Source organism: Podarcis vaucheri (assembly GCF_965113315.1).
Source record: "Podarcis vaucheri genome assembly, chromosome: 3".
In the NCBI taxonomy this organism is placed as follows: domain Eukaryota; kingdom Metazoa; phylum Chordata; class Lepidosauria; order Squamata; family Lacertidae; genus Podarcis; species Podarcis vaucheri.
The window spans coordinates 118,541,786-118,567,086 of NC_138761.1; the positions used below are offsets into that span (position 1 = coordinate 118,541,786).

Below are 25,301 nucleotides of genomic sequence, written 5' to 3' on the forward strand. Positions count from 1 at the left end.
CCACTGCTGTTGAGCTTGCCAGGGTCTGTGCTTAGACCCAGTTCTTGCATGGCCACTGCTGACATCAAAAAAGACACCTGTTTGGTGGCCAGATTCTCTGTAGGGCAGCAGTATTGTGGGCTAACTGATTGATTTCTCCATCAGTATCACTATGCAAGCTAGGACAGGATCACACTTCAAAACGACCTTGACAGATTAGAGAACTGGGCCAAAACAAACAAGATGAATTTTAACAGGGAGAAATGTAAAGTATTGCACTTGGGCAAAAAAAATGAGAGGCACAAATACAAGATGGGGGACACCTGGCTTGAGAGCAGTACATGTGAAAAGGATCTAGGAGTCTTGGTTGACCACAAACTTGACATGAGCCAACAGTGTGACGCAGCAGCTAAAAAAGCCAATGCAATTCTGGGCTGCATCAATAGGAGTATAGCATCTAGATCAAGGGAAGTAATAGTGCCACTGTATTCTGCTCTGGTCAGACCTCACCTGGAGTACTGTGTCCAGTTCTGGGCACCACAATTCAAGAAGGACACTGACAAACTGGAACGTGTCCAGAGGAGGGCAACCAAAATGGTCAAAGGCCTGGAAACGATGCCTTATGAGGAATGGCTAAGGGAGCTGGGCATGTTTAGCCTGGAGAAGAGGAGGTTAAGGGGTGATATGATAGCCATGTTCAAATATATAAAAGGATGTCACATAGAGGAGGGAGAAAGGATGTTTTCTGCTGCTTCAGAGAAGCGGACACGGAGCAATGGATCCAAACTACAAGAAAGAAGATTCCACCTAAACATTAGGAAGAACTTCCTGACAGTAAGAGCTGTTCGACAGTGGAATTTGCTGCCAAGGAGTGTGGTGGAGTCTCCTACTTTGGAGGTCTTTAAGCAGAGGCCTGACAACCATATGTCAGGAGTGCTCTGATGGTGTTTCCTGCTTGGCAGGGGGTTGGACTCGATGGCCCTTGTGGTCTCTTCCAACTCTATGATTCTATGATTCTAGGCGACTCACGCAAAAGCTGTGTGTGCAAATTCATGGGCGAAACTAGACTTTATTTCACCCGGGTCAAAAACCCAGTTTGGCTCCCACACAATGCATTTGCATACATATACATGCTGGGAGCCTCAATGACGGACCTCTGGAAGTTTCAACTGGGGGGGGGGAACCTGGCTAGCCACCCCCCGGTAGTTACAGCAAGCTGCAAATCCTACCATGGTGACCTTTGTCCAGCTGGTGACGGTCAACCCATTGTCTGGAGGTGGTTGGAGGATGGATGGCGGCTAACAGAGTGAGGTTGAATTGTGACAAGACAGAAGTACTGTTTTGGGGGGACAGGAGGCGGGCAGGTGTGGAAGGCTCCCTGGTCCTGAATGGGGTAACGGTGCCCCTGAAGGACCAGGTGCGCAGCCTGGGAGTCATTCTGGACTCACAGCTGTCCATGGAGGCACAGGTCAATTCTGTGTCCAGGGCAGCTGTTTAACAGCTCCATCTGGAACACAGGCTGAGACCCTACCTGCCCACAGATTGTCTTGCCAGAGTGGTGCATACTCTGGTTATCTCTCGCTTGGACTACTGCAATGCGCTCTATGTGGGGCTACCTTTGAAGGTGACTCGGAAACTACAATTAATCCAGAATGCAGCATCTAGACTGATGACTGGGAGTGGCCACCAAGACCAGTCTTGAAAGACCTACACTGGCTCCCAGTACGTTTCTGAGCACAATTCAAAGTGTTGGTGCTGACCTTTAAAGCCATAAACGGCCTCTGTCCAGTATATCTGAAGGAGTGTCTCCAACTCTGTCGTTCTGCCTGGACACTGAGGTCCAGCTCTGAGGGCCCTCTGGAGGTTCCCTCACTGCAAGAAGCCAAGTTACAGGGAACCAGGCAGAGGGCCTTCTCGGTAGTAGCGCCTGCCCTGTGGAACGCCCTCCCACCAATTACCAAACCTTTAGAAGACATCTAAAGGCAGCCCTGTTTAGGGAAGCTTTTAATGTTTAATAGGTTATTGTATTTTAGTGTTTTGTTGGAAGCTGCCCAGAGTGGCTGGGGGGACCCAGCCAGATGGGCAGGGTATAAATAATAACTTATTATTATTATTATTATTATTATTATTATTATTATTATTATTATTAAGTGAGTCAGGATCTGCCTCTTGATGCTTTATTGTTGCGATATTTGGAGAAGAGTTTACGTGTCCTACTAGCAAAGGACCTGCATATATATTGAATTTTATTTTTAAAAATATTTTTGGAAGGGGGGGGGAACAACAACACCCGTCGGTTTTCATTTCTTTCCAGGAGTCTGATTTCCCCAGCATGCAGCAGAATCTAGTCTATGCCAAGAATCTGAGCAACACCGAGGCCAGGTAGCGGGTTTTCACTTCTGAAGAAATCTGTGCCAGCTCTGAAACAGGGTCTATGCTGGCTTTAACTCCCCGAGCTGACTGCATCAGCTCCACAGCCAGTCAGCCAGATTGAGGATCAAAGTCAGGGTGCAGACCAAGCATTAATTCTTATTTTTATTTTTAAAATATTAGCTGCTTAGTTTTGCATATCGTTGTTTGTTTACAAAGACTGTTGGCGGGATTTATTCTGAAGAAATAAATGAATAAGAACTGCAATCTTGAAATATACTCGGAGTCGAGAGTGGATTTCATGCTCTTTCTTCAGCTCATAGTGGTGAGGAGGAATGGACGTTCCCCTAGAATGTCTGCTTTATATACATTATTTACACAATGGGCCCCACGTGATTGGCTAGTTCCGGGATTCACCTGTAGGCCAATCAGGTTGCGGATTCACTTCCACCTGGAGCTGGATTGGGTGGCTCCTGTGCACCAATCAGACTGCTGCATTCGGAATCCTATTGTTCTAGGACCAATCAGACTGTTGCATTCTGAATCCTATTGTTATAGGACCAATCAGACTGCTGCATTTTGGATCCTATTCAACTCAGTACATAACAAATCTCCTTACGAATCGCAAGCTTTCTCAGGAGATGTGGGGGAACTTTTGCAGCCAGAGGCAACTGGGCAACTCTCCAGGGACCGAATACCAGTGTGGGTGGGGGCAGAGCTAAAAGTGGGCGGAGCAAGAGATGTTGGCTCCTGGGCTTGAGGTTCCCCACTCCTTTATTAGATAACGACAGACCACTTCCTGTGCGCTGTATCATAGAGATGCTCAGTGGCAGCAGCTGTGAGTGATCGCTTGGTACATGGTGGTATGTAGTAAAATTCAACCCAAGGTGGTGCAAATATTTCAGTGAGATGTGACTTTGTTTCACTTTGCTAAGCTTGGCATGAGACTGTGGCTTCACCACAAAAAAAACATACGGCTCTTAATATTTTAGCAAGGAGTAACTAGCTTCTTTTGAATGTGTGAAAGACGTGCTTTTCTCCAGGAAATCTTTGTATGCCATCATACCCTAATGTTTAGGGTGCCAAAGGACTCTTTGTTGTTTGTTCCTGAGTAGGTAATCCGTTGATGGCCCCACACTATAAAGCTGATTCTAGTCTTAGCTTAGTTGGCTGTAACCAAAATGCACACAATTCCTTCATATGAAGAAACCTTGACCTTGACATCATCTGTGTCAAGCCCAGTAAAATATAATAAATCAAATTTAAAAGGTGAAAATAAGGGGAGACAAGATTTTCGAGCAATTCTAGTCTTTACTTGTGGTTTTTGGATACATATTAGTCATATTAGTGGTTATATAATTGATTCATCTAGCTATCCATGTACAGTGGTACCTCAGGTTAAGTACTTAATTTGTTCTGGAGGTCGATTCTTAACCTGAAACTGTTCTTAACCTGAAGCTAATGGGGCCTCCTGCTGCTGCTGCTGCGGCGCTGCCGGAGCACAATTTCTGTTCTCATCCTGAAGCAAAGTTCTTAACCCGAGGTACTATTTCTGGGTTAGCAGAGTCTGTAACCTGAAGCGTATGTAACCCGAGGTACCACTGTATTCATCTACCTATCCCTGTTTTATCCTATTTTTCAACTTCTAATCATCCCCTCAACAGCTATATAGCTAGAAAACGCCTCTTTAGTTACATGGAACAATCCTTTAAGACGGTTGTATAGGCCTTTTAAAGATAAATGCACTATTTGAATGACCTTTAATGGCTGGTGGCTCCTAGCTATTGGCCAACCGCCCTAAAGTCACTTGTGGGCTGGAGAAAAATAGTGGAGTTTTGAATGCATGCAGCCAGCAAAGGATCAACACTGTCCACCAGGAGAGTTGTCTGCTTCTGCATGTTCAACTTTCCTCCTCAGGAGAAGGCAAATATTACAAGGACACTTTGATCACGTTCACTGTTGTCACAGAGCATGTCAGGGCTAGCCTCTGTGTGACTCAACTGGCAGAGTGTGTACATTTTTGCCACTCTGGAAGAATGGCAGATGAAGGTGATCGACTACATGGAATTGGCAGAAATGACTGGCAGAATCCGAGACCAGGGAGAAGAGTTGGTGAAAGAAGACTGGAAGAAATTTAAATACTATTTACAGAAATATTGTAAAATTAATGAATGTTAGAAGGATGTTGGATAGAAACTAAGGGGTTTCCAGCTGTAATGCTTTAGGAGATACGAAAAAAAAGGTTTATAAATGGGTAAAAGCTTAATGGTAAGGATTTGCTGAACTAACAAATTGAAGTGGAATACAAAGAAGGGAGGTATGAGGAGGTCTGGGGAAATAAGCGTAAGGAAGATATATTATGGAAAATTATTTGTTTTTTAACTGTTTTTATGTTGTATTTTGTTTCTTTTTATTTTTTATTTTTTTTCATTGTTATATTTTTAAAAACTTCAATAAATATCTTTTTAAAAAAAGAGTGTGTACATTTTTGGGGAACAGGAGGAAAAGATGACATAGCTTGGGTCTTATTACTTACTCCATTACTGTTCTCACAAATCTGGAGTGGAATCCCTAAGATGGTTGGATGGCATCCTGTACTCCTCCTTCAGGGAATTCCTGCAGCCAAGCTGGTGCCAAATGTATACCTCGGTGTTATGTAATGAAGTTTTCACCCTGGGCCAGCAGGGGGATACTGTAGATAGTTTTCACTCAGGTCTACTTATGCAAATAAGGAATTGAAAGTGACGTTCAGTGATTGGATAGTTACAGAAAGTTGTTACTGTTGCTTTGTAGTGGAGCTCTATATAAGCAGGTTGGCTGAACCCTTCAGCCCAGTTCTGCTCTGGGCCTATGAATAAACAAGAGCTGTTTGAAGAATCGCTGTGTTGTCTGATATGTTCACCCACAACTTAACACTCTGCTTTCATGTGGACCACATCAGTGAGGCTGAGAGGGGGGTCTTGCCATCTGGGCAGCCCAGGACACTCATACATACTGCCCAGACTTGCTTTCCTGGGGGAGGTCATTTTGCTTCAGTATACCTGAAGGAGCGTCTCCACCCCCATCGTTCTGCCTGGATGCTGAGGTCCAGTGCCGAGGGCCTTGTGGCGGTTCCCTCATTGTGAGAAGCAAAGCTACAGGGAACTAGGCAGAGGGCCTTCTCGGTAGTGGCGCCTGTCCTGTGGAACGCCCTCCCACCAGATGTCAAAGAGAAAAACAACTATCTAACATTTAGAAAACATCTGAAGGCAGCCCTGTTCAGTGAAGTTTTTAATGTGTGACATTTTAGTGTATTTTTGGTCTTTGTTGGAAGCCGCCCGGAGTGTCTGGGGAAACCCAGCCAGATAGGCGGGGTACAAATAATAAATTATTATTATTATTATTATTATTATTATTATTATTATTATTATTATTGCTGCTGCTTGCTAACGCAGCAGTTCGACTTCACCCCTAGAGGTGCACTCCATTGTCTCTCGAGACAGATGGATGCCAACCAGGAACTGTTCCCATACCTTGGCCAGACATGGTGAAAACAGGGAAGAGAGAGCAGGGGGAGGGAAGGGGAAAAATAAATAATGCAGCACAAAATCCGTCCAACGCCAAATGCCATTCTGGGTTGACTGCCAGTGTTCAAATGTCCCTGCCTCTTGTGAGATATTTTGATTGAGAACCAAGTCAGGGCCTTTGTGGTGCATGGAGTGTTGACATTTATTTTGCCTGCTCCAAAGAGATGGAGTTGTGTTCTACGTTATTATGAGAAAATTGTGCCCTATGCTAGGACATTCTCTGGTTAAGGGAAGTCGTGAAGAGCCAGTCCTCAGCTTGGCTGAATTATTTGAAAATTCAATACCGAAATTAATCATGGTTAGCCAGTGTTTGTACAATTAACCAGGGCCCCTTCTTCCCCTGGAAGAAATCAGGAGTGTCTATTGATTTCTTTAACTTGCCCACCCCTGCCTATTCAGAAGGGATGACCCTGCCTCTGCTCTGAATTATCTTAGCTTGGCGCACCATTAAGACCTCTAATCATTGGGGTTGTCATTAGCATTTATGCATTTGAAGGCTTATGATTTGTCGGAAGCAGCTGCCAAGAGGGCTTTTATTTATCTCTGCGCTGGGCCACACAAGGAGTTTCCTTATTATAGCATCATGTTCAAGATGCTGAAGTTAAGGATGTGTCAGCAATTCCATGTTTGTTTTTTAAAAGCACGCCATTGAGGGATTTGCTTCCTAAAAGTGTAGTAGAATAAAAACTGGCACGCCAACTCTCAGCACCGGGAGGAACCTAGAAAAAACAACAACCCACACATACAACAACAAGGCCATGAGCCATTTAAGGTTTTTGTTAGATGGAGCACACCCTGCTTGGGGCTGGAGATAAGGACAAATACACCTTCTTCATAGCTGCGTTTGTTTTTAGAAAGGTGGATTTTCAGATACTTAAAGGAGGTTCCATTAGACAGGCAGAGAATGTCTTTGAGCCCAGTGTATTTTAAAAGGTAAGGTAAAGGTACCCCTGCCCGAAGGCCAGTCGTGTCTGACTCTAGGGTTGTGCGCTCATCTCACTTAAGAGGCCGGGAGCCAACGCTGTCTGGAGACACTTCTGGGACATGTGGCCAGCGTGATGAAGCTGCTCCGGCGAACCGGCACCAGAGCAGCACACGGAAACGCCGTTTACCTTCCCGCTATAAAGCGGTACCTATTTATCTACTTGCACTTTTTAGGGTGCTTTCGAACTGCTAGGTGGGCAGGAGCTGGGACCGAATGACGGGAGCTCGCCCCGCCGCGGGGATTCGAACCGCCGACCATACAATCGGCAAGTCCTAGGCAGTGCGGTTTTACCCACAGCGCCACCCGCATCCCTGCCCAGTGTATTTTAGGGCGTCCCTATTTTCATTGGAGAAGTGTTGGAGGGTATGGAGTTATGCGACCCCTGAGCTAAGGAGATAAGTAACTATGCAACCCTTAGAAGGTGTCCGAAGGCAGCCCTGTGTAAGGAATTATTTTATGTTTAATTATTTTATGTTTTCATTTTTGTTGGAAGCCACCCAGAGTGGCTAGGGCAACCCAGTCTGGTGGGTGGGGTATAAATATTATTATTATGGGACGCGGGTGGCGCTGTGGTCTAAGCCACGGAGCCTCTTGGACTTGCTGATTGGAAGGTCAGTGGTTTGAATCCCTGTGACAGGGTGAACTCCCGTTGCTCGGTCCCAGCTCCTCCCTACCTAGCAGTTTGGAAGCACACCAGTGCAAGTAGATAAATAGGTACCGCTGCGGCGGGAGGGTCGATTGGAAGTTCGGTGGTTCCACCAGAAAATGAAAACATATTATCACAAAAGTGACAGTATATGGATTGCACTATTCACTGCTCTGTTGAAGCATCAGATGTAAGGCTGGTGTCCTTTCAGACCCTTGAATTGTGGCAAATATTGTCAAAGGCAGCAAAAATCAGAAACCATAAAGTTATCTTAAGAGTGACTGAAGATTTAGCAGAGACAGAAATACTTACAGTGCAATACCATAGGAAGTCTGGCAGCCTGTTGACAAGGATGCTGTCCCTGCTGAGGGAGGGGACACGGGTGGCGCTGTGGTCTAAACAACTGAGCCTCTTGGGATTGCAGATTCGAAGGTCGGTGGTTCAAATCCCTGTGACAGGGTGAGCTCCCATTGCTCAGTCCTAGCTCCTCCCAACTTAGCAGTTCGAAAGCATACCAGTGTAAGTAGATAAATAGGTACCGCTGTGGCGGGAAGGTAAACGGAACAAATTAAGTACTTAACCCGAAGTACCACTGTACAGTGGGACTTCGGTTTTCAAGCGTTTTGGAAGCCAAACAATTTGGAACTCGGATGCCGAAAACTCAGAAGTAATTGCTTCCGTTTTTGAACATGCCCTGGAAATCGAATGGCTTCTGAGGCACGTTTTTCATTTCCCCTCATTGACTTTGCAGCCAGCCCATTGATCCTAGGTTTTCGAACGTTTCAGAAGCCGAACGATCTTCTGGAATGGATTACAGCGGTACCTCAGGTTAGGTACTTAATTCATTCCGGAGGTCTGTACTTAACCTGAAACTGTTCTTAACCTGAAGCACTACTTTAGCTAATGGGGCCTCCTGCTGCTGCTGCTGCGCCACCGGAGCACAATTTCTGTTCTCATCCTGAAGCAAAGTTCTTAACCTGAGGCACTATTTCTGGGTTAGCGGAGTCTGTAACCTGAAGCGTATGTAACCTGAAGCGTATGTAACCCAAGGTACCACTGTATGTTTGAAAACCGAGGTTCCAACTGTACAGAATCATTTGTGCTGTCTGGCAGGGAGATTTCGGACGTCGGACGTACACAAACACAGGCTTCTCTGCTTCTTACTGTATTTAGCGCTACTCCACTTAGTTCACAGTCAGGGAGCATGATGGAAAGGGGTGTCTAACATGTTCTGTACTGTAGGCGATCTAGTATATAAATATGATTGATAGTTTTCTCATGTGTGGGAGCTCGCAGGCTTCCAAGCCTCTCCTGGGAGGGTTTCATTTTCACAAGGAAAAGACCTCAGGAGAGGCTCGTTGACTTGGGTCGTTTGAAAAAAGATCAGGCCTTGCTGAACGCAAGCCCTCCTCGTTCTCTGTGCATTTTGGTCTATATGTAAATGATTCCATATGAAGGAAGGAGGGAAGATTCATTCGTTTTTTATAGCATTTGGCGTTTGCGGATCATTTTTCCGGCGAGCTGACAAGTGTTCCCCTGTGGCATTATCTCAGCATTCGCCATTTTCCTGCACGGTGGGTGCTAATCTCTGGAGGGAGGGGGAGTAGGGCAGGACACCCGATATAAAGAGGGGATGGAGTTTCGTACGCCAGGAGCGAAGCACTCACAGGACTAATAAATAGCTCCGTCCTGAGGGCTTGCCCTGGTACACAATGCTTTCTGTGGGTTGGCGCGTTTGAAATGTAGCGCACGGCATCGCAATACCATCTGGCGAGAAACCCGGCGCATAAAGACACAGAGGGACACATCATTAGCCCATTAGGTATCGAGGGCTTGCGAAGCTGAACTCTGACCTTAAAAAGAAAATTGAGGTAAGCCTGAAAATATGCGCTGATTTCCCCAGTTAACATGCTTGTGGTGGAGAGGCGGGGTCGTGTTCCGTACAGAAATCAATCATAAGTAACTGTTTCGGATTCTTTTCCCCCACTGTGAAATCCTCTAGGATTTCCTTGCATAAAGAAACACAGAGCGGAATGTATCATTCTTTGACATCATTGATTCCATTAGTCTCACCGAAGCAGTGATGTCATGAATTTCCTCTTTGCGACTTCTGGCTATCTAGCATGACGGATGGGGACAGCAAAAAGCAGAATACCACGAAGGGGGCTGGAAAAGCTTGTGAAAATATTTCAGAAGAAGGAAAACGTACACACAACTTTTACATGTTAATCTATAACAATTCCACCAACTGTGCCTTTGCTGCTTCCAGCGGACAGTCGGCACAGATTCGCAGACTTTCTTTCTTTCTTTCTTTCTTTCTTTCTTTCTTTCTTTCTTGGGGTAAGCAGGGGTAAGCACACCCCTAATCTAAGTTTGGCTTCATTGAGGAGCAGTATTTCAATAGGAACAGGAAAATGAGAGTACCCCTAAACATTTTTTAAGGAAAAAAAAAAAGCACTTCTTGAAAGTGCAAAGTTTGTATGATGTGTGGGGGATTATATGTGCTGCTGATTCTTATGAAGTCATGACAAAATGGTACCTTCCAAGGCAGCAAGGTACTTGTTGTTGTTGTTTAGTTGTTTAGTCGTGTCCGACTCTTCGTAACCCCATGGACCAGAGCACGCCAGGCACTCCTGTCTTCCACTGCCTCCCGCAGTTTGGTCAAACTCATGCTGGTAGCTTTGAGAACACTGTCCAACCATCTCGTCCTCTGTCGTCCCCTTCTCCTTGTGCCCTCCATCTTTCCCAACATCAGGGTCTTTTCCAGGGAGACTTCTCTTCTCAGGAGGTGGCCAAAGTATTGGAGCCTCAGCTTCAGGATCTGTCCTTCCAGTGAGCCCTCAGGGCTGATTTCCTTCGCAATGGATAGGTTTGTTCTTCTTGCACTCCATGGGACTCTCAAGAGTCTCCTCCAGCACCATAATTCAAAAGCATCAATTCTTTGGCGATCAGCCTTCTTTATGGTCCAGCTCTCACTTCCATACATCACTACTGGGAAAACCATGGCTTTAACTATATGGACCTTTGTTGGCAAGGTGATGTCTCTGCTTTTTAAGTAGAGGTACTGGAGCTTGTTTAATGCTTTTCTTTTGTTGGATGTGACGTCAAAGTGGTGGCTCTTGCCAGTGCACTCTCATCGGCCACGATGACTGCTCTGGGGCAACATTCCCTTTCAGGACAGAACAATGAAACGGATTTTCTAGTGTCACAAATGTATCATATGCTTTAGAGCAGCGGTTCTCAACCTGTGGGTCCCCAGATGTTGCTGGACTACAACTCCCATCATCCCTGAGCTCTGGCCTTGCTAGCTAGGGGTGATGGGAGTTGTAGTTCAACAACATCTGGGGACCCACGGGTTGAGAAAGGCTGCTTTAGAGGGTAATAACAAAAAGACAGGCCTCTGCCTCGAAGAGCTTACACTTCAAAATTCAATGCAGAGGAGGCAATAGAGAGAGGGGAGGCATATTGCGACTCAGTGGCAAGAATTCTGGGTTTGCAGGCTGATCTTCCCAGTTTCAAATCTCTGGAATATCCAGTTTAGGAATGGATCACCAGGGGCCGATATGGGAAACTCCCTTGGAGATTCTAGAGAGCCTCTGACAGGCAGAGTAAGCCAGAGTTCTTCAACACTGGGTTGGACTCTAGCAGGGCCGTCGTATCCATAGGTGCTAGAGGTGTGGGGCACCTGGGCGCCAGACTCTCAGGGGCGCCAGGCTGAGAGTCTGGGGCCCAAGAGTTGAGTCCGGGGAAGAGCCTGCCCGTCGGTCAGAGCGCTGTGGCAGGCTCTTCTGCTGTGGGCGGCTCTGCCCCGCAAGTTCGGGGGCGACTGAGCCAACGAGATGCCCTCCTGCGTGCCTGGGTCTGGGCAACCTGGGTGTGTGCGTGTGCAGTACCAGGCAGATCTTTGCACCCCGGGGCCACATATGCTTAAGACAACCCTGGTCTCTAGCTCATGCCACAGTTGGCATGGCCAAGGTTCAGACATGACTTGGGAAAGGAACAATGAAGGCTGCCTCTGGGATCATGTGGCTGAATCTCTCAGAGGACTGCAGGTTTCTGGTCATCCCTCTCAAGGGCTGTGCATACTGAAGCTTTTTCCAGAAGGGCACTGTAGTAGCAATGTGTGTTTGGGTGACATTGGTGCATCTGAAGAGAAAGCCACTCATAATTTGCACCTGCAGAAACACAACCCCCTTTGGATCTGCACAATCAATTCCAGGAGATTCAGCTGCAGAATGGCGCTTGTTGCTGGAGCATCAAAGCTCGGGGGCAGGGGAATATAACAACAACAACAACAATAATAATGTATTATTTCTACCTCTGCCCATCTGGCTGGGTTTCCCCAGCCACTCTGGGCGGCTTCCAACAAAAGATTAAAAATAATTAAAACACCAGTCATTAAAAACTTCTCTAAACAGGGCTGCCTTCAGATGTCTTCTAAATGTCATATAGTTTTTTATTTCCTTGACTTCTGATGGGAGGGCATTCCACAGAGTGGGTGCCACTACCGAGAAGGCCCTCTGCCTGGTTCCCTGTAACTTTGCTTCTCCCAGTGAGGAAACCACCAGAAGGCCCTCGGAGCTGGACCTCAGTGTCCGGGCTGGATGATGGGGGTGGAGACACTCCTTCAGGTATACTGGGCCGAGGCCGTTTAGGGCTTTAAAGGTCAGCACCAACACTTGGAATTGTGCTCCGAAACATACTGGGAGCCAATGTAGGTCTTTCAAGACCACTGTTATGTGGTCTTGGCATGCTTTTGCTCCACTCTAGTAACAATGGCATCACTTGTCTATTTCACCCTGTTTCTTCGCAAGCCACCTTGATAACTTCCGTTGTTAGGTGGGGGGATAAATACGCCAAAACAAATGAAATGAATAAATTGGTGCATGAGGCTACTGCTTTTCCATCAGAATGTGATCTGATCAAAGGATGAAAATTGGGCTAGCCATTGGCCAAGGTTCAACCCTCCCTCCCTCCTGCTCTCTCTCCCCTCTCTCTGTGTGTACACAACCTTGTTCATCTGATTATGTTTATTGCCACAGGGATCTTGCTCCAAAAACCTCCTTGCTACTGGGTCTGTGCAAAATGCAGGTTCAGGGATCCATTTGCCAAAAGCATACTGAACAGATGCCTAGGTTGCTGATGGTTAAAAGGTAAAGGGACCCCTGACCATTACGTCCAGTTGTGGCCAACTCTGGGGTTGTGGCGCTCATCTCGCTTTATTGGCCGAGGGAGCCGGTGTCCAGCTTCCGGGTCATGTGGCCAGCATGACTAAGCCGCTTCTGGCGAACCAGAGCAGCGCACGGAAACACCGTTTACCTTCCTGCCGGAGTGGTACCTATTTATCTACTTGCACTTTGACGTGCTTTCGAACTGCTAGGTGGGCAGGAGCTGGGACCGAGCAACGGTAGCTCACCCCGTCGCGGGGATTCAAACCACCGACCTTCTGATCGGCAAGCCCAAGAGGCTCAGTGGTTTAGATCACAGCGCCACCCACGTCCCATGACGGTTAGCCACCTGCTACAAAGCATGGATTATGTGGTTTGATTCAGTTGGAACGCGTTGAAAGGAAGACCATTAAGGTCCAAAACTGTGGCACACAGATCAAACGTCTGTGTTACTCCCACCTGCCCGGCACTGTCTTTATCTATCTCTCGCAGGGCTGTTCATCTTCTCCGATCCTGCAAAGAATTTGGTGTCTGGCACATAATTTGGATTCCTAAGAACATCGGCATTTATTTTAAATAAGGAGGAAGTTCATAGCCCCCAATAGTTTTGGAGATGAGCTAAAAACCTACAGGCAATGTCTCCCAGCATTAATGGGGATGGTATCCTGTGCACTCTCTCGACCTTTTCCTCACTCCTGATCTCTTTTTGCACCCCCTTTCTCTTGTGACCTCTTCAAACACAGCCGGTTTCAGTGCTATGAGCACTGCTGGATTTACGTATAAGCTAAACAAGCCATAGCGTTTTTGCCCCCCCCCCCAAAAAAAAATTTAAAGGGAAAAAAACTGGATGTACATTTCCAAAATATAAGATAAAAAATAAATAAAATAAGCACAGCAACAGTGTTTTGTGTTGTGTAGGCTCCTATGATGTAAGTAATGGGCCCTGCCTGCTAGCCTACTCCCTAAAATATCACTGGTTTGCTCATTTCTATATACAGTGGTATCTTGGGTTAAGTACTTAATTCGTTCCGGAGGTCTGTTCTTAACCTGAAACTGTTCTTAACCCGAAGCACCACTTTAGCTAATGGGGCTTCCTGCTTCCGCTGCGTCGCCAGAACACGATTTCTGTTCTTATCCTGAAGCAAAGTTCTTAACCTGAAGCACTATTTCTGGGTTAGCGGAGTCTGTAACCTGAAGCGTATGTCACCCGAGGTACCACTGTATAGGGTGCCTAGTTTCTGCATGTGCAAATGGCTTTAGATACCTATTAGGTCCATAAATTACCATGTAGTATATATTCAACACAAAAAACAGCGGCAATTTGTTGTTGACAAAGGATAGCTGGCCCCATTACCACCAGTAGCTTAGGGCCTCATCAAACCTAAATCTGGCCCTGGCAATGGGTATTATTCTGTGCAGGAAGAAACCTGAAAGCCATTGGAGATGGAAATGTGGGCTCACATGTCTGTTTTATTGCATGTAGAACAGCACTGCAGGTTGGAGGGTTGGACGTTTCTCATTTTCTCATTTTTCCAACCATAAGTTCACTTTGCCACAGTTATGCCAGTGTGGTGTAGTGGTTAAGAGTGGTAGTCTCGTAATCTGGTGAACCGGGTTCGCTTCCCCGCTCCTCCACATGCAGCTGCTGGGTGACCTTGGGCTAGTCACACTTCTCTGAAGTCTCTCAGCCCCACTCACCTCACAGAGTGTTTGTTGTGGGGGAGGAAGGGAAAGGAGAATGTTAGCCGCTTTGAGACTCCTTAGGGTAGTGATAAAGCGGGATATCAAATCCAAACTCTTCTTTTCTTCTTCTTTTCAATTCCTCGTGGAAATTTGTCTGCAGTAAGGTGAGCATTTCTCCCCGTATAACAGTCTTTGTACGCAATTTTGCTTGATTTAGTGCATACTGTAGGTTGCTTTTGTTAATCGGTGCTTTTTAAGACACACGTCGCCAAATGTGTGCATTGTTGGAGAACAGCACCCCTAAACGCGAAGAAGCGTGACTCTCGAATGACAGCTGCATTGTTTTGGAGAGTACAGTGGTACCTCGGGATGCGAACAGGATCCGTTCCGGAGCCCCGTTCACATCCTGAACAGAACGTAAGATGTGTCTGCGCGGGTCGCGTTTTGCCGCTTCCACGCATGCCCGTGACGTCATTTTGACCGTCTGTGCATGCGCGAGCAGCGAAAACCTGGAAGTAACGTGCTCTGCAGTGACCTGAAAATACTTATCCTGAAGCGTATTTACCCCAAGGTATGATTACAAACTGAGAAGGGCTTGTATTAAAATGCATGCCAAACAACCCCCTCCCCATCTCTTGATCCTTGTTAATCACGCTTCTACTTCTCCCAGCATGCACCACTCCATGTGAAGCATTCCAAATCCTATCAGATCACAGTTGCGCAGAATACAAAAGAATGTACACCTTTTGCAAATCCATGCAGAAAAGACGCACTGCTTACCACCATGACACCCATTTCCAGAATTTATTTACGGTAGAACACATAATTTGGGTGCTATTGCGTCAGATATTTGGGGGAGGTTTCTGCTGTCTAACAGACCCTTGCAATTTGGGTCCACCCCCTCTGTTTCCATCATCCTTCGAGATGGGGTTACAGCATTTTACCATACTCTCCCCCCTCCCCCAAATCTATTTCTAGAAGCCAGGGCAGTTTTGCTCCCAGAAATGAAGGTTGCTGACCTCAAACCCTGGGGTTCAAACCCTTGTCCCGTAGTGCCAGGACCTACGTGTGAAAGAACAGCAAAGATGGGCTTCAGAGAGATCTGCCCTCGAGATATTAGTTTGGCAGAGAAGTTGCGTCTGTACTGAACTATTCTGGTGTGTGTGTGTGTGTGTGTGTGTGTGAATGCTGGGGGGAGGCAGAAGGTAATACAAGGAAGGATTCTTCCCTCCCCGCTTGTGTTGCAAAAATGCCTTGGTCATGAACAATCTCCGTCCCTGATCTATTTATTCCTGGTTCTTTTCATATATTATCAGGTCAGGCATGCACAATAATGTATTTATGTGGGGACTTCCCCTTGCACTTTTCCAGCTCCCTCACGCCTGTCGAAAGCGCATTGCTTGTAGATGCCTTTGCCAATAATGCAAACCAGGTGCTGTCCCTTGGATGAGTTTAACAACATCCAACTTGTACAGCTGGCTCGCAATGCAGTACATTCTGGTAAGACGCCGTGGGTTGGGGTGGTCTTCAGGGATCAAGCTGTTTGATTAATGCACAGGGCTTGCCATTGGCCTGGTGTTGTGTTTAGCACCTTGCACAACCGGAGCTTTAAAAAATATCAGGCAGGCAACACGTAAGCTTGGACTTGCCAGACCTGGTCTACCTCTGGAAAAAGGGACATGTTTATTATGTTCCTAAGTATGCTTACTGGGTTCCTGGTTGTGGGAATAGGGTGGGCCATTTTCTAACTGGTTGCAAAAATCCTAGAATCATTGAATTTTAGAGTTGGCAGGGAACTTTTTAATGTGTGACATCTTAGTGTATTTTTGGTCTTTGTTGGAAGCCGCCCAGAGTGGCTGGGGAAACCCAAACCCAGCCAGATGGGTGGGGTACAAATAATAAATTATTATTATTATTATTATTATTATTATTATTATTATTATTATTATTATTATTATTACAATGCAAGGGTCATCTAATCCAACCCTCTGCAATGCAGGGATCTCATCTGAAGCATCCCTGACAAATCACCATCCAGCCTCTGCTTAAAAACCTCCGAGGAAGGAGAGACCACAACCTCCTGAAGGAGACGGTCCTGAAAATTATTTCTAATGTTCAGTTGGAACCTCCTTTATTGTAATTTGAATCTGCTGGTTCAGGTCCTACTCTCTAGAGCAGGAGAAAACAAGCTTGCGCCATCTTCCACGTGACAGCCTTTCAGATATTTGAGTATGTTCAGAGCATTCAGAAGCCATGCTGTTCACCAAATCACATGGCATGGAAGCGGTTCTTAAATTATTGGTGCTCTCTCTCTCTGTGTGTGTGTGCAAGAAGGGCCTACTGTGCAGTGATGTGAAACCCCCTAAAATCACGAACCTTTTAACTGTGGGTTGTAAAGCCAGGTTAGCATCTTTTTGTGAGAATGCTCAGGGATGCAGGAGAGGATATATTGTTCGATGATATCCTTTCCAACTTGTGTTAACAAGTTCTACAATTTAGCACTGTAACATTCCCCCTTTTAAACTTGCACAGCGGATGTGTTTGCTCAGGCTTCCTAAAGTCTCTAAAATACGTTTCTTTGGCAATTCCCCATTTAGTCTCTCATAAAAAGATAGACACGACACAGTCTTCTATAAAAGTATAAATAAAAAAATTCCTTCCAGTAGCACCTTAAAGACCAACTAAGTTAGTTCTTGGTATGAGCTTTCGTGTGCATGCACACTTCTTCTTCTTGTGTCTTCTTTTTATACTTTTTATAAAAGTATAAAAAGAGTTTACTCACTCACATTCTGTTCACAAATGGATCCCAGAAGGCAGACTTAAGTCAGAGAAGTAATATACCTGGAAACTATCCCATAAGGAGACAGTCCCTTTGTCCTCTCTTGCCTGGAAGAGCATCTTAGGCTAAGCAGATGTTGCTTCTTCGACGAATGTGGTCAGAGAGAGAGAGAGAGAGATGGCTGACCAGCCCTGCTCTTTTGTTACCTGGGCAGGTGAGGTCACGCCCACCTCTAGTCACATGCAGAGGAAGTCTGTCCCAGCCTAGGAGGAAACAGGAAGTTCTGACTGGCTGGTCCAGACATCCCCTTTTATGTCCACTCTAGGGATGTTGTACTTGACTGCTCTTGTGTTTCACATCCCACACTTTTTGACTCAGTTGGAAACATCAGTGCTTTTCTGGGGCTCATGTAGGCTGGCCCAATAACAATTTATGCTTGTCCCATCATGTTTGTTGGCTCCCATTTCCTTCAGTACCAAACAGTAACTTGCATTTTTGAAGTCTCACCATTGTATTGGATGCATAGCAGTCAGCCTGCCACCAGAATCACAAATACATGTAAATCAACAGGATTATGTGCTGTGTATGATATAATAATATGCATTTCAGTGGGATAACCAGAAAATGCCTTTGAAATGACCACCAGCTGCTTAAATTATCAGTCCCACAACTCATGGAATATTTTTACTTCACATCTTACCTACCCTTGTATGTATGAGTTATCTGAATTTGATTTTGCTGTGCGGCGTTGAGCAAATCACTATCCCTCAATCTCAGTTTTCTGCCTTCTGCATCATAGGAATTATAATGCCCAGGCCACAGCCACATACTTCAATGATGCCATTTAGACAGTTCCCAGCAAAAGATAAAAATTGGCATTTCTCAAGAAGTTTTGGAAATCACAATCAGTTAATGAATATCTCAGCTCACACCGTTTAAAGTTCAGTAAGGAATGTGTTTGCACATAAATGTGCTAACTGTCAAAAGGAGAAGTTAGCTTCAGGAGAATATTGCATCAAGTTCACATATTTTAACTTGCCCAGCACTGGGAATAACTCCAGCAAAGCAGATTCTTGATGGATGTACATTGACCTGTATGGTTTCATGTAAACCCAAGGATATTTAACTCTGTGCTTTGTGCACCTCCTGCCTTCAGGAAGTTATTTCTGCGAGTCTTGAATGGTGGTAACTACAAGGAGGGTTCTGTGGGAGCAATCCCACATTTTTGGGGGGAATCTTTATGCCCTTCTTAAAATTCTAGAGCCAAGAAACCCCACTATGGAACTTGGCACATTCCTCTTCTCCTCTATAGCTGCTTTCTGCTCTGTAAGAGCTGCCAGAGTCTGGCCTTGGCATGTGATAGCTAATACTTCTATTGCTTGTCCATTTTTTTTTCATGCAATAAATGCACCGTGGTTACTCACTTGTTGCACACAACCCGGATGTCTTCCGACCAAGTGGCACGTGTGATGAGAGCACACTGTGTTTTCCGAACACTGAAAGATCATATTGTTGCATGCCACCCCAACCCCCGAGCGGTGCAAGATTCCAGGGGTTCCAGGAGCTTACACCGGGCTTGTGTTTCCTTTTGGGAATGAGGCACAGCAGACACTGTGGTGTCTTTAGGACATATGGCTTATTTACACACGCATATATAACCTGAGTCTACAATGCAGGTGGCGCTGTGGTCTAAACCACAGACCCTAGGGCTTGCCGATCAGCAGGTCGGGGGTTCGAATCCCCACGACGGGGTGAGCTCCCGTTGCTCGGTCCCAGCTCCTGCCAACCTAGCAGTTTGAAAGCATGTCAAAGTGCAAGTAGATAAATAGGTACCACTACGACGGGAAGGTAAACGGCGTTTCCGTGCACTGCACTGGTTCGCCAGAAGCTGTCTGCGGACAAACGCCTGCTCCCTTGGCCTATAGAGCTAGATGAGCGTCGCAACCCCAGAGTCATCTGCGACTGGACCTAATGGTCAGGGGTACATTTACCTTTACAATGGTGGGGTTCACAGCCTTAACGTCCCCATATGGTCTTGTTTCTCCCATAGCTGCAGCCTTGGATTTAAGCAGAAATCAGCCATAGAACACTCTCTCTCTCTCTCTCTCTCTCTCTCTCTCTCTCTCTCTCTCTCTCTCTCTCAGGTTTTATCATTCTAACCATCTCAGAGCTGGAGGAGGCCCACCCATTTGCCATGTGACACAGAGCACCCTTTCATTTGCTCTCTTAATGGCCGATCACCTTTTCTTTATTCTCTTAATGGCCCGTCGCCCAGGCGATTGCCTCATCAGAAAGACAGCCCCATCTTGATGAGCTTATTTTAACACTTGCTAGGATTATAGGAGTCTGGCACCCACAAACCCATCACAATATATATTTGAACCCTACCAGCAAACCTTTTAGCACTGCAAGTGTTCTGTGGTATGTGGCTGTATGAGAGTTGAGAGTCCCTGTTGGACAGTGCTTGTGACATCACGCATGATGAGATCCCAGCTCTTGAATGCAGAGGGCGGGGGCAGGGAGAGTGCTATTGTGACTGGATGCTGATTGTGAGGTTCTTGTAAGTATCTGGTTGGCTGTTGTGAGAACAAGATGCCGAACAAGATGGGGCATTGGCCTAATATAGCGGACTTTTCTTCTGTTCTTCTGAGATGGGGAAGTTCAAGATACTCTTATAGGATCCCTGCTACAACCCTCTTGCTTTTTATATCTGTATGTCTTTGTCTCTGCTTACCTTCATATATACAGTGGTACCTCGGGTTAAGAACTTAATTTGTTCTGGAGGTCCGTTCTTAACCTGAAACTGTTCTTAACCTGAGGTAATGGGGCCTCCTGCTGCTGCCATGCTGCCGCCGCACAATGTCTGTTCTCATCCTGAAGCAAAGTTCTTAACCTAAGGTACTATTTCTGGGTTGGCGGAGTCTGTAACCTGAAGCGTCTGTAACCTGAAGCGTCTGTAACCTGAAGTGTCTGTAACCTGAGGTACCACTGTAAATGCTAGCAGATGAAAGCACGGGTTAAGGATCTGTGAGTGTGTGATGTTATGGCATTTTATGTTTGGATGCAGGCAACCCAGTTCCAAATCCTGGTATAACCAGTGCTTTTTTCTGGGTTGTACGCAGGAATACCCATACTCTTGAACATTCTGTGATTCTAACGGGAGAAGGAGCTAAAAATCTAAAACAAATTAGTTTCTTCTCTAGCACGGTGAATTGTCAGTTCCATTGCTACCCCCGATGGCGGCCTCATTTCCTGTCACAGTGTTTCCTGAGTGTCAGATGGAAGCGAGCGTTTAATGTGTGAAGTAGGAGTTGGAATCTAGCACGGTGATTGGTCAGTTTTGTTGTATTTAGTGTATTTATTTCCCCCAACGTGAACTGTAAAATGGTGATTTTCTTGAGTCAAAATGAGAGTACCCCTAAACGTTTTTTGTAATAGAGAAAAAGCACTGGGTATAACTAGGAAACCCATCGGTAGACTTAGCTCAGTAGGCAGTGAGTGGCCTAAGTTGCCTCACAGAATTTATTTACTTTATGATTAATAGGAAAAATTGCTGCAAGGATTTTAAAAAGAAAAGAAAAAAGAAAACGACAAACCGGTAGGACAGGATATCATATGAATAAATTGCAGAACGTGAAAAGTTAAGGTAGCTATGCTGAAAAATTAAGAAAAATTCCAAGGTCAATATTAGGGCGATACCTTTATTTGGCCAACCAAAATGTCAAAAAATGGTGTGCAAGCTTTCCATTTCCCCAGTACTCTTCATCAGGCTAGATGGTAAACAGAGCAGGGTGGTGCGGAAGAGAAAGGTTGGCTGTATCTGGACTAAGACAGAATGAAGAATGTGCTTCTCCATAATCAAGCCAGCCCTGTACAAATATGTTACAGAATTGTAGAGCTGGAAGGATTATCTAGTCCAACCCTCCTGCAATGCAGAAATCTCAACAAATGGTGCCCCATCCAATTTGGAACCACGGCGGATCCTGCTTAGCTTTGCAAACGTGCTAGCAATTTTATCGCTGTACCACTCGTCCTGAAAACCCCCTTTTCTCATTGTTAAAGGAATTTTGGGGAGCTTTTCTTCACCTTCCACTCCTCCTTTCTCCCTCCTGAAGACTCAGCCAGCGACTCCTCACGGATGTAGAGTCTATGGAGGTTTACTCAGAAGTTCAGTGGGGCCTACTCATAACTGTATGTAGATCTCCAGTCCCAGTCACATTCAGAAGAAAAGAAGAAGAGTTTGGATTTGATATCCCGCTTTATCACTACCCGAAGGAGTCTCAAAGCGGCTAACATTCTCCTTTCTCTTCCTCCCCCACAACAAACACTCTGTGAGGTGAGTGGGGCTGAGAGACTTCCGAGAAGTGTGACTAGCCCAAGGTCACCCAGTAGCTGCATGTGGAGGAGCGGAGACGCGAAGCCGGTTCACCAGATTACGAGTCTACCTCTCTTAACCACTACACCACACTGGCTCTCCATTCTGGCTCTCCACATCATAGCAGGAATGTGAGATTTAGGAAATCATGCTTGACTTCCAGATAATAATAGTCATGGGCTTTGTATTTCTGGATATCTCAGTTGGTTAGAACCTAGTGCTGATAACACCAAAGTTGTAGGTTTGATCCCCATATGGGACAGCTGCATATTCCTGTATTGCAGAGGGTCAGACGATATGATCCTTAGATTCCCTTCTAACTCTACAATTCAATGATTCTTTGATTTCTGATGTACAGTGGTACCTCGGGTTAAGAACTTAATTCGTTCTGGAGGTCCATTCTTAACCTGAAACTGTTCTTAACCTGAGGTACCACTTTAGCTAATGGGGCCTCCTGCTGCTGCCACGCCGCCAGAGCACAATTTCTGTTCTCATCCTGAAGCAAAGTTCTTAACCCGAGGTACTATTTCTGGGTTAGCGGAGTCTGTAACCTGAAGTGTCTGTAACCCGAGGTACCACTGTACTGCACTGTTATTTGCGAGCTTTCAGCAGACAGATGTACGGGCCAGGAATAACATTTATCAGTTAATCCCCCAAATCTACAGTACTGTTTAGCTGCATAGTTGTTGTTTTTTTGTTGTTGTTTGTAAAGCTGCTAGTATAATTTTGGTAACAGTGAAGAGCAACTCTCAGGAGGCCTTGTTAGACTTATCAAAAACAAACAAACAAACAAACAAACAAACAAGCACAACAAGCACAACAACTACCATATTTTTTGCTCTATAAGACTCACTTTTCCCTCCTAAAAAGTAAGGGGAAATGTATGTGCGTCTTATGGAGCAAATGCAGTCTGCGCAGCTATCCCAGAAGCCAGAACAGCAATAGGGATCGCTGCTTTCACTGCGCAGCGATCCCTCTTGCTGTTCTGGCTTCTGAGATTCAGAATATTTTTTTTCTTGTTATCCTCCTCCAAAAACTAGGTGCGTCTTGTGGTCTGGTGCCACAAGACCCCCCCCCCAAATATGCATCAGCAAAGACAAAACAGAACAGGCTTCCGATTTGCATTAATTTTTCAGTATGCTAATTTATATGTAATGCTGCAGATGTACACATCTTTACTAGAATCTAAGTAGAAATTATTATTATTATTGCTATTTATTGAATTTATATACTGCCCTATACCAGGGGGTCCCAGGGCGGCTCACAGAATAAAATCAAGATATAAAACCACAAAATACATAATCAGAATAACAACAACAACCCAGTAGCCCCCCCCCAAAAAACCCAAATTTTAAAGGACGCAGGATGTAAATCAGATCAACCAAAGGGCTGGTTAAAAGGGACTTTTTGCCTGGCGCCTAAAGGTGTATTATGAAGGTGCCAGGTGAACGTCCCTGGGGAGAGAATTCCACAGATGGGGAGCCACTGCAGAGAAGGCCCCGTTCTCATGTTGCTACCCTCTGGACCTCACGAGGAGGGCCTCAGAAGGGTCCACGTAGGTTCATACGGAAAGAGGCAGTCCTTGAGGTATTGAGGTCCTGATCCGTTTAAGGTTTTATAGGTCAAAACCATCCAATGCATTTCACCATAAGTGCAGAAGACTGTGACCTGGTGGCCCATATATTCCTGCTCGGTCTGCTGTCCAGCTACTGCAAACTCTCTCCTAGCCTTTCCTGGAGATGCTAGCAAGGATTCTGAACCTGCGACCTTCTGCTTAAAAGGCCTAGGCTATGGCGCTGTGGGTTAAACCACAGAGCCTAGGACTTGCCGATCAGAAGGTTGGCGGTTCGAATCCCCGTGACGGGGTGAGCTCCCGTTGCTCGGTCCCTGCTCCTGCCAACCTAGAAGTTCAAAAGCATGTCAAAGTGCAGGTAGATAAATAGGTACCACTACGGCGGGAAGGTAAACGGCGTTTCCGTGCGCTGCTCTGGTTCACCAGAAGCGGCTTAGTCCTGCTGGCCACATGATGCGGAAGCTGTACACCGGCTCCCTCGGCCAATAAAGCGAGATGAGCGCCGCAACCCCAGAGTCGGTCACGACTGGACCTAATGGTCAGGGGTCTCCTTTACCCTTTACCTATGGTCCCCCCAGGTACTGCTAACTGTTGACGGACAACTTCACGGCACCTGCTCTCCCTTCAAACAGAGGACTGTCTTCCATAAAGAAGGATACATGGCCACTCCGCAGCTGTTGCTTCAGTATCTGAGCAAATGATTTTCTTTTTTTAAAGGGGATGTGTCCTTGCATTTTTCAGCTGGTGATTTGTACATGGTTAAGGGTTGGCAAAGAGCAACGAGAGCTTGGAGGGATACTGCAGGAAAGAACAACCTCTGTGGGTGGCTGTGTAGACTCTCTTGGGGGGGGGAGCATCCCATTACCTCCTTTCAGAGGAGGGGTCTAGGCTGGGCATGCTGCAGAAATGAATAAACAGTGCGACTTCTCCAATCCAGTTTATTCTTATGTGCTTTCCAGATTTTTTTATTTTTTATTTTTTTTTAGAGAGGGAAATATTAGCGCCGTAATAAATAGGCACTTTGTATATTGGGGAGAATTTCATGTGGAATTCTGGAGTGGACTTGGAGCTCTTAACATTAGACTATTCACATTCTGTCTGGCCAGTGTGAAGTTACACAATTAACTCTTTGCGGCGCTCTGAAATACACAGGGCTTGCAGGCTCTCTCCCTCCGTGTCTCTCAGAAGCATGCATGGGCCAGTAAGCATGTAATCCTGAAATGACCTTGGGAAACTTATCGTGGGGATTTAATCCTGTCCAGTAAACAAAAGGGATTTCTGTTTCTTTGGAGGGTTTATTACTTTTTTAAAAAAAATGAAAATAAAAAAGGCAATCTTTTCCTGCTTCATATCAGCTTTATCCTTGCTCTTGTCCACAGAACATTGCTTCCTTTATTCCCACCTAACATTATTTAAGGTGTTTTCCTTGAGCTTCCTCCCGTCTCTTTCCCGCAAATGAGGTCTCGGATTAATTTCGAGGAATTGCAAAGCTGATCAGGTGTTCTTCTTACAGTGGTACCTCAGGTTAAGTACTTAATTTGTTCCAGAGGTCCGTTCTTAACCTGAAACTGTTCTTAACCTGAAGCACCACTTTAGCTAATGGGGCCTCCTGCTGCTGCCGCGTCGCAACTACACGATTTCTGTTCTCATCCTGAAGCAAAGTTCTTAACCCGAGGTACTATTTCTGGGTTAGTGGAGTCTTTAACCTGAAGTGTATGTAACCTGAAGCGTATGTAACCTGAGGTACCACTGTAGTATGAATTCACACCGCTAGAGCCGATTTATAGATGCTTGTTATATAGTCATACCTCATGTTACGTTCTTTCAGGTTATGTCCTGCGGCAACCTGGAAGTACCAGAAAGGGTAACTTCTGGGTTTCACCGCTCATGCATGCGCAGAAGCACTTCGCGCATGAGCACAACCCCCAAATCGCACCGTGCACCTGTGCAGATACGGCGCTTCAGGTTGCGCTCTTTTCATGTTGCAAACGGGCCTCCGGAACGGACCCCGTTCGCAACCAGAGGTACCACTGTTGAAATATACTCGGAGTCGAGTGTGGATTTCATGCTCTTTATTCAGCTCATAGTAGCGAGGAATGAAAGTTTCCCCAAAATATCTGCTTTATATACCTTATTTACACAATGGGCCGCACGTGATTGGCTAATTCCGGGATTCT

At 45.8% G+C, this 25,301-nt stretch overlaps 1 protein-coding gene across 9 annotated transcripts in view; it reads left to right on the plus strand.

Annotated features, from left to right (window-relative positions):
• Positions 1-25,301, plus strand: part of FGF18 (fibroblast growth factor 18) — a 248,047-nt gene that overhangs the window by 139,068 nt on the left and 83,678 nt on the right. The window contains exon 1 of one of the 9 annotated variants that reach the window (XM_082216515.1): positions 19,771-19,888. The exons of 7 other annotated variants lie outside the window; for them this stretch is intronic. Coding sequence is in view for 1 of the 2 variants with exons in the window: in XM_082216519.1 (XP_082072645.1) it covers positions 19,781-19,888 (108 nt within the window). In the remaining variant the exon portion in view is untranslated. Of the gene's footprint in view, positions 1-19,770; positions 19,889-25,301 lie in introns of those variants that run through there. One more of the 9 variants, XM_082216519.1, reaches the window with a different exon arrangement.